We start from the raw sequence: 13876 nt of genomic DNA, 5'->3' as shown, positions 1-13876 counted from the left end.
CATGACACTTTTCATCTAAATATAATATTTGAGAAGTTGATTGAATAATTACGACTATTTATCTTATTAGACGGAATGAAAAAAAATAATCTCAGTAGCTCCAAGCGAAGGCAAACACCATTGCTTTGGTTCTCTCCAGCTACGTGGCATTTGCATATTATTAGGTATTGCCTCATAGAGAGCTCTGGCGTAGTCACTAACTTTCTGCTTCGTCTGCGATATCGTTTAGCGTGGCCCCATCTCTGATTTAATTTATTTAAGCTACATTGTAAAGAGGAGACTTCGTCTGCTGAAGAATTTTTGACCTTGCCGATATGCACGCCCATCTTGAAGTTAAATAATATCTAAAGCATACAATATACGTGGCCTTTGAGATAACTTGTACCAAGCCTCAATTTAAACCAGGTTGTGCGCTACCTGACCGCAGCCAACTCATTAGTTTTCACTGTCATCCTGAGCAATTCGATGTATGCTTTTACCACGAGATTAAGTCATGAAAAAAAAAACATTATTTAACCAAGATTTAGTGCATCTACATATAAACGCAAGCCTTCGGTCGTGAAGGTCTCAAAACATAATGAGTAACATCCACTTAATTTTATTTCAATAATATTGCCATTGCGGTTTTACTTTCAGACGGAATTGGGGACGCCGAAAAAACGCGCTATGCCTTAAAAAGTATCACGTGACTACGAAATTGCCTTATTGTGACGTTTGTGTCAGCTTAATGCTTTTGAATGAGCAATTTTTGCACGCAGACTGAACGTATGAATATAACGCAAGCGAAAATAGTGGTTTAGAGCTGATAGCCATGACTGTCGTCTCGAATGCAACATCATTTATCGCCACAACCTCCTCGCCCATTACGCAACCTGTCAACAGCAAAAACCCTCTCAGATTTTCGAAGAATAGTCATGCGTTATTTATCGTTATATGCCACGGCTCCGTTTGATCCAGCGCTTCAGTTGAGAATTGATGTTATTAAAAGTGGAAGCTCCCCACAACCGTTGTCTTCAATCCATCATCCTTCTGCCTATTCAGACATTGCGTTGACGTGCAGCATCGATCATGCGTTGGAAGTTTTAAGCCACGGTAGTATATGCACAGGTGCCTCGTAATTGGTATCTGCATTCTATTCCATTCTTCTTTTCAGATCTCATGCGCTTTCCTTGAAGCCCTGAAAACTGAAACCACAGCAGCACTCTTTATAGAAAGAAAATTAACTAGATTTTGGCGACAGTTGTGGGTTGTGAGTTTGGCGAATGCGAAGGTTGTGGGCTCGGTTCCCACCTGCGACAAGTTGTTCTTTCATCCACTTTAATTTCCATTAATTCATCGTTTCTTTATTTCATTTATTAAGCACAAGTAATTTCCCCTATGTTCTCCTTGGTGTCAGGTTTCTTGGCTTCTTATGATATGACTAATAAAAATCAGGCCCCTCGGTTAACTCCCTTCCTTCTCGTTTATTACATAACGAGGGTCTCGAATCAGGCAACATTGATGCCTTCAGGTAGCATGTGTGGGTTTATTGGCCAGTTGCCTTCACCCAAAGAGATCACGTTCTTGTGACGCCTACGGCAAAAAGGACGTTCCACGTCCGCCGCCAAGGCCTGTAAGTGGTGGCGCTGGCTAACACTCTGAGGGTTCTACTAGGACACATAAATACCCAAGAAAGTGGATGGGGAAACGGTGGCGCGGTTGCTCAATTGGAAGAGCATCGCACGCGAAATGCGAAGGTTGTGGGTTTGGTTCCCACCTGCGGCAAGTTGTTCTTTCATCCACTTTGATTTGCATTAATTTATCGTTTCTTTGTTTCATTTATTAAGCACAAGTAATTTCCCTTTCCCCTATGTTCTCCTTCGTGTAAGTGTTGGTTGGCTTCACATGATATGATATATATATATATATATATATATATATATATATATATATATATATATATATATATATATATATATATATATATGTTTCAGGAACTAGCCCAATGAAATCTTTCATTGGTTACGTATGCTGATGATGATTCCTTCAACAATCGCACACATACAGTGGAGGATAGGTCAAGAACCTCGTCGTGTTACAACCAAAAATATAAATGAACATAGGAAAGTAAGAGATCATGAACAAAATAGAATAATGCGTGTTACACCAATAAGCATTGTGCTCTGGCAGAAAAGCAGCTATCAAATTCACTTCGTTTTCCTTTTCCTCTCTTTATCGTTTCGGTGTAAAATTTTGTTATTACCTATCATATTGCATCAACTGTTCATTTGAACTTTTAGGGGTTACTCCTTTGGTTTAGTCATCATAGCGGCTTAATGGATTTGTGCGTTCAAACAACACCTTCTAAGGTACGGTACACGCTATCTCATCTTACGGTTTTGTTCGTCTTGATGCAGACGTAACGAAAACAATAAAAACAGAAGAAAACCAAGCGATACTTCATAAAGTTCACATGAAACAGCTTGCATAAATGAAACGATGTTATTAAAGAAAACGCGAATTACTAATATGCGAGCTTCCGCTTTCTTTCTTTCTTTTTTTTTCCTGCATCCTTGAACGGTTCATACCAAAAAGAAAAAGAAATTGTGCTGAAGCTGGTAGCTTGCCACAGCAATCATAGGACAAGACGAAGGGCTAGATACAAAGTTGCTATAATGAATTCTCGATTCTCCAGTACTGGACTTCTCTGCCCATTCCTTCTTTCTTCGTGAAAGAAAGCAAACATGGCAGGCGAACGCAGGCTCTCGAAAATTTAGTGCTCCACTTCGCACGTTAGAATAACATTCCTAGCTGCCTTTTTTCGAAAGTAGCTGCTTTCGGCGACTTTCGCGCACCAAGCTCGAAATTCCCTTCAATGCGTTTACTGCATGGCATGAATTGTGCTCGCTTCTTTGCAGGTTCTCTTCTCCAGTTTCTTCTAAGTAGCCTTTAAACAGCGTTCTCAATTGAAAGCGCAATTAAAGGACGAATTAAGATATTATGCGCCTCAAGAACAATCTAGCCGGCCTGAGAAACAGAGACCTCTTTTGTTCCAAACAAGGAAAGCAGCACATCGGCGTCGATTACACTGCTTATAAACGGAAAGCCAGCAACTGAGAGGCGGCGAAATATTCACGAAATTCAAAGTGAGGTGCTCCGCGTCTCCTTTGTATACACAATGTCAAACACAGGACGAAGCGAGGGAAAGCAAGAAAAAAAATGTAACAACTGGGGACGTACTAAACGTATACGCAATTACATGGTTCCACGGATATCGCCGGCTGAAACGCCGGCTACAGTTTAAAACAAGGGCTGACTGTGATGGAGACGAGTCGCGAAGACAAAGGAGGTCGTGTTATCGCGCCTAACTTCATCCGCTCCGGCGCGAAATTCGCGTTCACGCGTGCCGGCGTCTCTGCAATGACAGCGCTTGTCTCGCGTTGGCAAAGTTGGAATAACGCTACCCCGTGTGTGATCGCCTTCCTGGAGACCCGCTTTGTAACTGCTTTTTTTTTTACTTCTTTTCTTTCTTCTAAAAGTTCCCTGACACGGAGTCTATATTTAGGCAACGCATGAGCGCATTTGTCCGCGGAGAAACCTCCGTCTGGCCCTCTGCAGAGTTTTCTTCGATTTTTGTCACTCGCGCCCCGGGAACAGTGTCTTTCGAAAGCATTTTGGGAGAAAGTGATCCTCTAACGATGCGGATACAGCTAAGGTGGCTGCGAGCGTAGTTTAAATAAAAAACAAACGACGGCTCGAAACCTGACTTAGCGACGCTCTCGACCTAGTCTCCCAAGAGGGACCGACGCCGTACGACCGAGAAGGCCAAAACGATCCTTCGCATCTGGCAAGTTTTTTTTTCGCTTTTTTATAATGGGACCTTAGCGCATTTTTTTCTGTAAACCGCTCTTCGCTTAAGCTCGATATTAGTGCAGGAAAAAAAAAAAGCATGCAGAGGTAGACCTGCACGGCTTTCGAGCAGTTGTGGAACCCGTTAATCAGCGATGCAACGCGTGAATGTTTTCTGTCGTCCCCATCATAACGAACGGGTCGATGGCACCTTTAAACCATTCTTGCATTACCACTTGTTTCTTGCGGATCCATCGGCTGGCGTTCTAACCGATGTCGACAAACTGAGCGGCCATGCCAGTAGCATTAAAATGGCTGGAAGATTTAAACAGTTCGAAAAGGAAGGCATACAAGCCATCTGAACAGGGACTTACTAATACATTTTTGCTGGCGAGTCAGGTTTGCATGATTGAGCCGATGTCAGTGCGTAACAGATCAGTTTTATTAGCCGTGAACTCCAAGCTATTCGCGATATTGTTTTTTTTTCAGACGTGCGCTTGACCTCTCCTGTCCAAAAGTGGCAGTTTGTCTTCTTATTCTTTCCTTCTTTTCATAAGCTCACTCGTTCGAGTAATAAGCGACGTCTGCTGATATTTTCATCTTGTACTTTTATCATGGGCCCTCTAACCAGATACTAATCAAAGCCTATCTTCCAGCTAGCTGCGCATAAGAAACTAGCACGCGAAGTCTTTTCCTGTCCAAGCGAACCTGCCATCTCGAAACAAGGCGGTTTAAACCCGCGTTAGTGCAACTGTTCCAGTTTTCGTTAGCGTCTAGGCATCCCGAGAGCGTGAATGCGAAGTACATTTCTGCTGGGTAAACGCAGGGGCACCGTTCCGTCGTTCCCAGCTGCTGAAGTTTTTGTATATCTCCTTCAGAAAAACAGTCTCATTAAATGGCTCGCCTACCGAGCCGTACACTCAGCCTAATAAAAGCCACGCTTTGTTTACCCTCCCAAGCAAGTGAAGCCATATAAAAAGTGCGATCGTTAATTTTGTATGAGGGTGCTTTTAGCAAATTATAACGACTCGCTCGACGCATCTCGTAAGGTCAGTTTCACGAACTATTTCCTCGAGTCCGCTCTTGTGTCCTTAATGACGATGCTCACGGCTGTAGATTAAACGTTCCAGAGATGCGACTAGGCTTTGAGAGATGTAGCAATAACTTTAAGGCCCTTGTGTTCGTTAAGATGCGCAGAAGTTCCTAGTTTCTCACCCTGCTTCTCGAAAAGAGATTCCTAGCGTGCCCCGAAGAATATTTACTTGAACAGCGCAAAGATTACAGCGCATTTTATTTTACAAGCTATCGCGTCACACGTTTCGCCTTGCTGACAACATTGCATCGTTTTTGTTATTTGTTTTCTATCTTGTAGCGCGTAACCTTTGATAGCTCTTTACAGCCACCGTGGCGGTTCCGTGGCTACGGCGTTGAGATAACCACGGGATCGGGGATGCGTTATCAGGAGCCGGAGGTCGTAATAAGATGGGTGGGAATAACTAATATTACCGTGCATTGAGGTTATTTGCGCTCGACTGGCGGCTCGATGCATTTTGCATGTATTTGTGGGCTGCTTTCACCCTCGGAAAAACACTTTTGTGTAGCAGGTATTGAGGAACAGAAAGCTGTAAGGAGTATCTCATGTCGCTCTACAATTTTCTCATTGATACTTTTCATCTAATCATAATATTTGAGAGGTTTATTAATTAATTAAAAGTAATTATCTAATAAAGTGGAATTGCCTTGGTTCTGACCAGCTGCGGGGCATTCGCATATTTTTTTTAAAATTTGGCTAAAGTTACGTGGGACATCCTATATATATGGCCTGCTGCCTTATGCCTGGGCGTACGGAGAAGCCTTATGCTCCACCAAATGCTAAGGTGGCCAGCCTGACGACGGCGACAAACAGACGATAACGACGACTGATCGCACGCCGCCCACATAGCGCTCTTGCTGCTGCGAATGTCGCTGTAGCTGTGGATCGCCATAGAAAAGCGACTGCTCATTTATTTCCAGTCTATTGAGTGATGTCTACGGCCTTCACCGCACATCATTTCAAACTGTAAGTAGGTGCCCAGAGCAGCAAGCGCTCTAAAATATTCAGAACGAATCCCGCACCGGCTCTCCCTCTATCCTCCATTGAGACTTCAGTCATAGCTCAAGTGCACCCTTGGGACGCAAAACCCATCGCTCATCATCAGGAACGCCTGAAGAAAGCGATGCTTCTTTCTGAAGAAATTTCGTTCACGTTCGTGGGTTTACACTGGTTTTATCGCTATTTACTGCCATGCGTTGAAGGTTAAGCCTCGAATAGCGTTACGCATGGGACTTAGCATTGAACCTTTGACTCATTCCTTTTTCCTTTGTTGCTTTTGTATTACCTTAACTGATGTGAATACCATGGAAACGTAACTTTGACGAAAACGTATATAGCATACACGCCAGTTAATCCATTTTGAAGAAAAAAAAAAGGTCACACACAGTATCCTTTGGGAAAGAAGGTCTGTTGCGTGCATATTAGAGTTTATCGGCGTGACTAGCCTCCTTGAGTCCTTATTACTGATGAAATTCCTGACACGTCCATTAGGATGAAAGATAGTGCTTGAAGGCCGTTAACGTATACCTAAAGATCACTTATTTCTAATTCTCAGAAAATTATGTACAAATGTAGCAAAAAATTATGGATGCATTCATTTGAGGCACAAAGAAATCAACAAGAATGAGAAAGAAATTTGGCATTTTTGCACAAATGGCGAAACGTTGACAGCGATAGCAGGTTTAGCAGGTTTACCGATGGGGGGAGGTTTCTTCGGACGGTCGTCTAAACACACGCCGGTGCGACATGCCCAGTGAAATGTTAGGCAACGTTAGCTTGACGTTTAGTACCCGTCCCGCTCTTAACAGTGCATACACACACGGCAGCTCAGCAGGAACGCTAGTGGACCAGCAGTGGCTTCCGCACGAGGCTCATACGCCGGCAGCGGAAAGCAGAACGCTCTGGCTCTACCATCGAGGCGACGATTGAGCTGAGCGTTGACGGTGCCTCGGTTCGTCGTTGTTGCAGCCAAATGCTCTCCACGTTTCTGGAGGCCCTCTAACGCTCCGCGTGCGAGTCGCGCATGCGCCGGACAGCACGACAGCGGCGCCGGCGGTGTTCTTGCGCATCGAACGTCCATTTGCCTGCCAACTGTTTGAGCACATTTAGAGCGTTATTTCCCCTGCTTATCATGGCCATTGTATTGACTGTACTTGAACCGAAAATAGACCCGTCATAGGTGAAGCGCACCCGAAACGTGGCTGACTGACCAAAGCGAGCACCGAGACGGAACTCGTTTTTTTATTGAATGAGTGCTTCATTCTTGCGGTTTAAGAGAAAGAGAAAAGGGGAAGGAAAGGCTCAGAGGTGAACAAAAATGAACGTCCTACGCAAGGAGAAAGGGGGTTAGGGTTTGAAAGAAACATCATGAAGCAACACTGATGCTACAAGAGTGTGTTTAGTGATGATTCCGAATTAATTCTTAAGCGCCTCGGGTTCTTTAACCTGCTCCTAAGTATAATTACATGACCGTTTATGCATTTGGCCCCCATCTAAGTTCGGCGGCCGTGGCTGGCAATTGAACCCACAATCTCATATTTTATTCCCGCAGTCACGCTGCTCCAAGAGCCGATGCTGCGGTGCATTATATATACAGGTCTTTTCACATCATGAAAACTACGAGCAGGTTTTCTACTTTGACAGATTGGTTTTGTGCCCCGTGCTTCAACTCTCTTGAATTCTAGCAGCACGTAGCCCTAAAATCCAGTGGTGAACGTTGTGGCAGCAACCGAGCTTCTAGTGAAAAGTAGCAGCTCGACAAATAAATGTAGTGCGCGAAGCCTCCGACAATTGCGTCTCACTAGATCGCTATCGCTTTCTAATGAATGAAACGGAACGGAACGAGAGGGTTGGCAGTGTCACCGCTGTACTTACGCTGTATGTTTGCCCACATCTTGCACTACACAGTTCAACTTCTGCAATTACATTACATTGTATAGTGGTCCTATCTCACGAGGTTCGATGTATGAGCTGCTTACGTGTTAGCTATAAATGTAGATTATCATTAAATTATGTGGTTTTATGTGCCAAAACTTCGATCTGATTATGAGGCAAGTTCCCGCGCAAATCTATAGCCCTCGTGAAAGAACTCGGTAACAACGCCTTCACAATAAGGATTCATTGGATTCCCTCCTACAGTGTCATTGCTGGCAACTGATGCTCTTGCATACACAGCGATTCATCATCCTCCCAAAGTGAAGGACCCAAAGAGTAATCAAGTTAATAAATCTGACATTCGAAATCACTTTGGGCCACTTTGTGTTCCACCACATATACCATGCGTAACCAAGAGATTTCGTCGAGGGGTAGCCTCATTTCTGTGTCGAATGAGGACAGGATCTATTAGTACATTAGTGTGGTTATTTATTACGGGACATATCAATTCTCTGAACTGTACGACTTGCGACGATGCAGGAGACGTTAAAAAATTAGCTTATGAAGTTTTACGTGCCACAACCACTTGCTTATTATGAGGCACGCCATAGTGGAGGACTCCGGAAATTTGGGGATCTTTAACGTGCACCTAAATCTAAGTACACGGGTGTTTTTGCATTTCGCCCCCATCGAAATGCGGCCGCCGTGGCCGGGATTCGATCCCGCGACCTTGTGCTCAGCAGCCCAACACCATAGCCACTGAACAACCACGGCGGGTACAGGAGACGTTGAACGCTTTCTGTGGTCGTGCCCAAAATTCTAAGAGGAAAGGGACGCTCTCCTGGAAAATCTGAAACAATATGAACTTCCGCCTACGTGCCTGCAATACCTTGTGCTTCCCGAAGGACCAGTTATAGCCTGCAAAGAAACTTCACGTCACCTTATCGCATTCTTAAGAGAGACACCACAGTGATTCTATAAGAGACGCTCGGGCGGAACAACTGCCGGCCTTGATCGCCCGGCTAAACCCGCCTGTTGCTGCAACTCACTAGCCGCACCATGTCGTAGAGGGGCACACCGGATTAATTTCGGGACTGCGATTCTTTAACGTACACTCAATGCATGGTACACAAGCGTTTTTGCATTCCGCCTCATCGCAATGCGGCTGTGATCGAACCCGCGACCTCGTCCGCAGCAGCGCAACGCTATAAACACTGAGTTGCCACGGCGGATAAATTTGCATGATTGCACGGTTGTAGATGTGTTGCATCAACGCTAAAATTAATGCATAGGAAGCACCAAAGTAATAATTGTGCGGCTTCTGTCATCATTGCCGGTTAATTCAGAACTCTTGGGCTACTCGTACGATAAGTTTCTTTTCATGACTTTTGAACATGTTCCAATGACGTACGACGTCTGACGCGCCAAGAAACATCTGCTTTATCCGAGACGATGAACTGTATTATTATCACGAATATGACTGATGTCTGTGGCGTTATGAAGAGAAGAGGGAAACCAGGATTTTGCAGTGGGCGTTTTTCTAAACTTTCGCATGCATAGCGAAGGTAAGCCTAATTTCAGATGCCTTTGACGTAAATTGCGTTGAGGAATGGCAATTGCTGAATAAACAAAAACCAAAATAAAGTAATCGCTCACCTTCAGCATGTGCATCCTGAGGCGTCGGCAGGAACGTTTTCCAAAGACGGCTTTTCCTATTGGCAGTTCAGGCAGCGCACTTCCGTTCTCGAGCGCTGCCCGCTTCGGGTCAGGAGAATGAAGCGAAACGAGTGCGGGATGTCACTTCCACCGAGCTGACGTCCAATGTCACTGCACCGAACCGCAGCTAGTCCACTCCGCCAACCGTAGTCCGACGCGGAAGGACGCGCAGGCGTGGAGGAGCCACTGCGAAGCCTTGGAACCAAAGCCGGGAGGCGATCCTGCTGCTCCAGGAACGGTGACGCTGTTGTCCAGGGTCTTCCTCTGCGTCGCCTCGAACCCGCTGTGTCGTGGTCACTCCTCGCGCTGCTGCCGTCACTGCTGCCGGTCCGCTTTGGACCGCCTGTACTATCTGCACATGTACTCTCTTCAGTGAGAGTCTTGGGCGAAAGGACGATTGCGCATTTATACGGGAGGCCTCTCTCCACCGTTCCTCTTTTTGGGGCCACCACCAGCAGCCCGCGAGAGCATCCAATCCAGTTAGGTCTTCTTTCTTCTTTCCCTCCCGCGCTGCCTTCGCCGCCGCTCCTATGGATGCTGCACGCCGCCTGCAGAGCGGCACGAGGCGCTCGGCTCCTTGCCTTCTTCTTGTCCGCGCAACCCCCCCTCCCCCTCCCAGCCTCCCCCTTTCACTCTCATCGGCGGCGGCACTGCTTGTCGTAGGAGGGACAGTGCACGCGTGTCCGCTGACCACTGTCCACGGCGCGCCTGCCGAAAGTGGAGAGAGCCGAGACCTTGCACTTTCCCTGTCATTGCCACCTCGCCTGTAAGCGGTGTCCTTTTCTCCGGACCGCCTTCGCTTTCAGTTACGTCCCTTTATCAGGCGTGAGAGTCAGCAAGAGATTCCGCAGATCACGCAGTCAATATTGTCGCCGAAAGGGCAAATAAAACGTATGGGGGGGGGGGGCGGAAGGGGGGCCTGAGCTGCTGAGTTTGTTCGCCTTAGGTCAGATCTGACCTAAGGTCTCACTTTAGGCAAAGAAAATCATGAATTCAGTGCAAGCCCTACTTTTACAACGACGAATGGAAAGAACATAGGACAGCACCTGTTCTGTGCACGTCGTTTCGCCGTTCATTTTCTATTTTACACTACTGACCATGTTAACCGACATTTTCTTATGAAAGTGAATACAACACCTTAAATTAAATTATGGGCTTTTACGTGCCAAAGCCACTTTCTGATTATGAGGCACGCCGTAATGGAGGCCTCCCGAGATATGGACCACCTGGGGTTCTTTAACGTGCACCTAAGCCTAAGTACACGGGTGTTTTCGCATTTCGCCCCCATCGAAATGCGGCCGCCATGGCCGGGATTCGATCCCGCGACCTCGTGCTCAGCAGCCCAACAGCATAGCCACTGAGCAACCACGGCGGGTAATATAATACCTTTCTTCGGTCAAGTGTATCCCAGTCCTCAATATATGCTTTCTCTTCTATCACTGAGCACACATATAAAGGTTGCAACATTTTTATTAAAATAATCTGCGTTTGTGCCTAACACTGCGTGTCTAAATAAAGAGAAAATGAGACATCCACCCAGACGTAGCTAAGTACTACAAGGGAAACCCATACGGACCAGGACGAATTTTTCTTCAACTGCGAAGCTTTTCTTTCGAGGAGCCCGTGTGGGCTTCCTTTATAGCACTTGGCTATATACGTTTGGGTGGATGCCTCATTTTCCTTTCATTAATTACTTCTCTACAGCTTGCGGGTTTCCGCAGAACTATTACGTCGGTATGTCTTATTTTTGTGCCGTTTATCGGGAGCACAGAATATTAAGATGCATTTACCCCCGTATTCAGAAATGCAACTTAAGTTGAAGGCCATGCTTGACTTGATCTAAGTGGCACCTGTCGTGTACGCGCCGAAGGAAACGCTGTGAGCATTGTTGGGCCCGTTAACGCCAGGCGTCATTTAAATCAAGTCAAGCATGGGCTTCAACTTAAGTTACACTTCTGAATACGGGGTAGACTGACAATTATTGCTTAATAGACGAGTATGTGCATCCTATTCTTGTCTTGCTTTAGCGCAACTCAGTTAGAGTATGAAGAAACAGGGACAGGTGACAGGGTGAGCGCCCATCCTTTCACCTGTCATTTTCCTTCATACTCGAACTGAGTGGCGCTAAAGCAAGACAAGAATATGCCTTTGGGCGACCGTCGTAAATGCTTTCAGCGTCAAGTTTTCTCCGAATGTGTTGTCACTAGTCAGCTAACACGTACCTATGGGGAACCAACAACCTATATGCATTCTGCCTTTCTTCAGGACTGTGTTGAGAAACTAATTGAAATATGGCTAAGAATGCCTTTCTAAATTGAATGTCTGTTCACGCCAGTTTAGTTTTTGTCATGAATATTACACACAGCTAGCGCTCTTCCGCGTTACTGACCAACTAAGAAAACTAATTGATGAAAGATTTCTTGTGGGCTCAGTTTTATTAATATAACACAGGCATTCGATAGCATAAGTCATAATATCCTACTTGCTGAGCTCTAGGTAATTCGCATTAGTGGTCCTACCCTTTTGCTATTCAAATGCTACTTATATAACAGAGTTAAAGTTGTTTCTGTTTCTAATGTCTACCTAGACAACTTCTAACAAGGATTCTAACAAGGATTCACATCCATATCAATATGGAACACACTTCACTCTTAATGGAGAACGCAAGATCTTTGTACCAATCTAAAAAAAAAACTCAATACGCATTTTCATGATCAGAATAACGAAAATGTTTATTATATCCATTTTCTTTTTCCTTTTAACGAGTGCTCTTGTAGCAGTGCGAATCAATTCTTGTCTTTTTCCATATCCATAAAAATTTTCTGTTACGCTGTGATTTGCTTTGCTGCCATGAGATGCGCTAAAACCTTGTTATTCTTTGTATTCATTTCTCTCTTTTGTTCTGCTGACGTTCCTTTATTTATTTGTTTTTTTTTCCTGTGGGCTACCTTATTGTTCTACTGGTGCTTTGAGTTGCTAACGATCATAATTGTTCTGTATGGGAAGTTCTAATACATCCTTTCAATATAGAACCTCGATATCTATACTACCATCCATGTAACATGACGGAACCTTTATTAATGGAATTCTGGTTCCGACTGTTCTTCTTTTCCTCTTCCGCATCTTATTCTCCCTTCCCTCGTATAGGGTAGCCAACCGGCGATATCCACGGGTTACCTTCCCTGTCTTCCCTTTGCCATTATATATATATATATATATATATATATATATATATATATATATATATATATATATATATATATATATATATATATATATATATATATATATATATATATATATATATAAGAACCTCTCATCTGATCACCAACATGAGAGCGCATCTCCTGTGACTCTAAGGGGACAGAATTGTAAGAAGTTCATCAAGAACAATCTGTTATAACGAATAAACATTGTTTAACTGCTTTCTCCCTATCCCACTCCTCCATTTATTTTACAATTAAATCACGCTTGTGCGAAACGACTTCAATATGTTACGAACTAATAAATGAATAAACTTCCCACTGCTCGCGTCGAGTCTCATGACAGCAGGCTGCCGTCGTAAGCCGTAAGGCAACGCATTATAGTGAGCTTAAACATGAACTGCTTCTCAAATAATCAGCCTCGTACGTGCTTTCTCCCACTTACGACTTTTCTTCCTATGTTGTTCTCCGTCACTTACACGTGAAAAATAAGTGCAAGCCGTTATTACTCTAACACCACCAAATATTCTTCCTTACACTTTGTTTTAATAAGAAAGGCGTCATACAATAATAAAACAGGCAAACAATATTGTACCTTAATTGGAAGCTGCTTCGAGTACGCTCTAGTGATGGCAACTATTTCAGGTCAGTCCTCGGTCAATTTTGAAAACGCGTGTTTCCTGTTGCACTTAATACATAATTGCTGTGAGCGCTAAGGCGGACATTACTTAGCAAGCAAGGCTGTGTATTCACCGAGCAGTTCCCACACTTGAGCTGTTCGTAAAAGCAAGCGCCAGCGAGTCTCGATGTAGAAATTAGGATCATCAACGGCGGCTCGCCAGTCGCCACCAGTTTCACCCCACGAAAAGCTCTGCCGAGTTCTGTCCCCTCTTGTCCGCTTTCATGTTTTTGCAAATCCAAATCGTATTTGCATCCAAGAATCTGTTTCTTTTATACATTTCTTTCTATTTACATTCGATACTTGAGTGTTTGGTTATCGTCGTGTATATTTATACATGTGTATAGATTATCCCAATACCTCCTCTCGTGATCCCTTGTGAAGAAACCTAAAGATAACTTATCGCGTTCCATGTGTGCATGTTTGTGAGTGTGTCTTCTCCTAACACGAAAACAGAAAGTGAGAGTAAAAGGGCGAGATAGG

General features: G+C 44.5%; 1 protein-coding gene across 1 annotated transcript in view; it reads right to left on the bottom strand.

The window, feature by feature from the left end:
- Positions 1 to 10063, bottom strand: part of LOC142585907 (uncharacterized) — a 34805-nt gene extending 24742 nt beyond the window's left edge. The window contains exon 1 of the mRNA XM_075696998.1: positions 9452 to 10063. Within this exon, the coding sequence (XP_075553113.1) occupies positions 9452 to 9466 (15 nt within the window). The 5' untranslated portion in view covers positions 9467 to 10063. The remainder of the gene's footprint in view (positions 1 to 9451) is intronic.
- Between the last annotated feature and the right edge of the window lie 3813 nt (positions 10064 to 13876).

Source organism: Dermacentor variabilis, chromosome 6 (assembly GCF_050947875.1).
Source record: "Dermacentor variabilis isolate Ectoservices chromosome 6, ASM5094787v1, whole genome shotgun sequence".
Taxonomy (NCBI): Eukaryota; Metazoa; Arthropoda; class Arachnida; order Ixodida; family Ixodidae; genus Dermacentor; species Dermacentor variabilis.
Note: the sequence above shows the minus strand (reverse complement) of the source record. Positions and strands in the feature narration are given on the sequence as shown.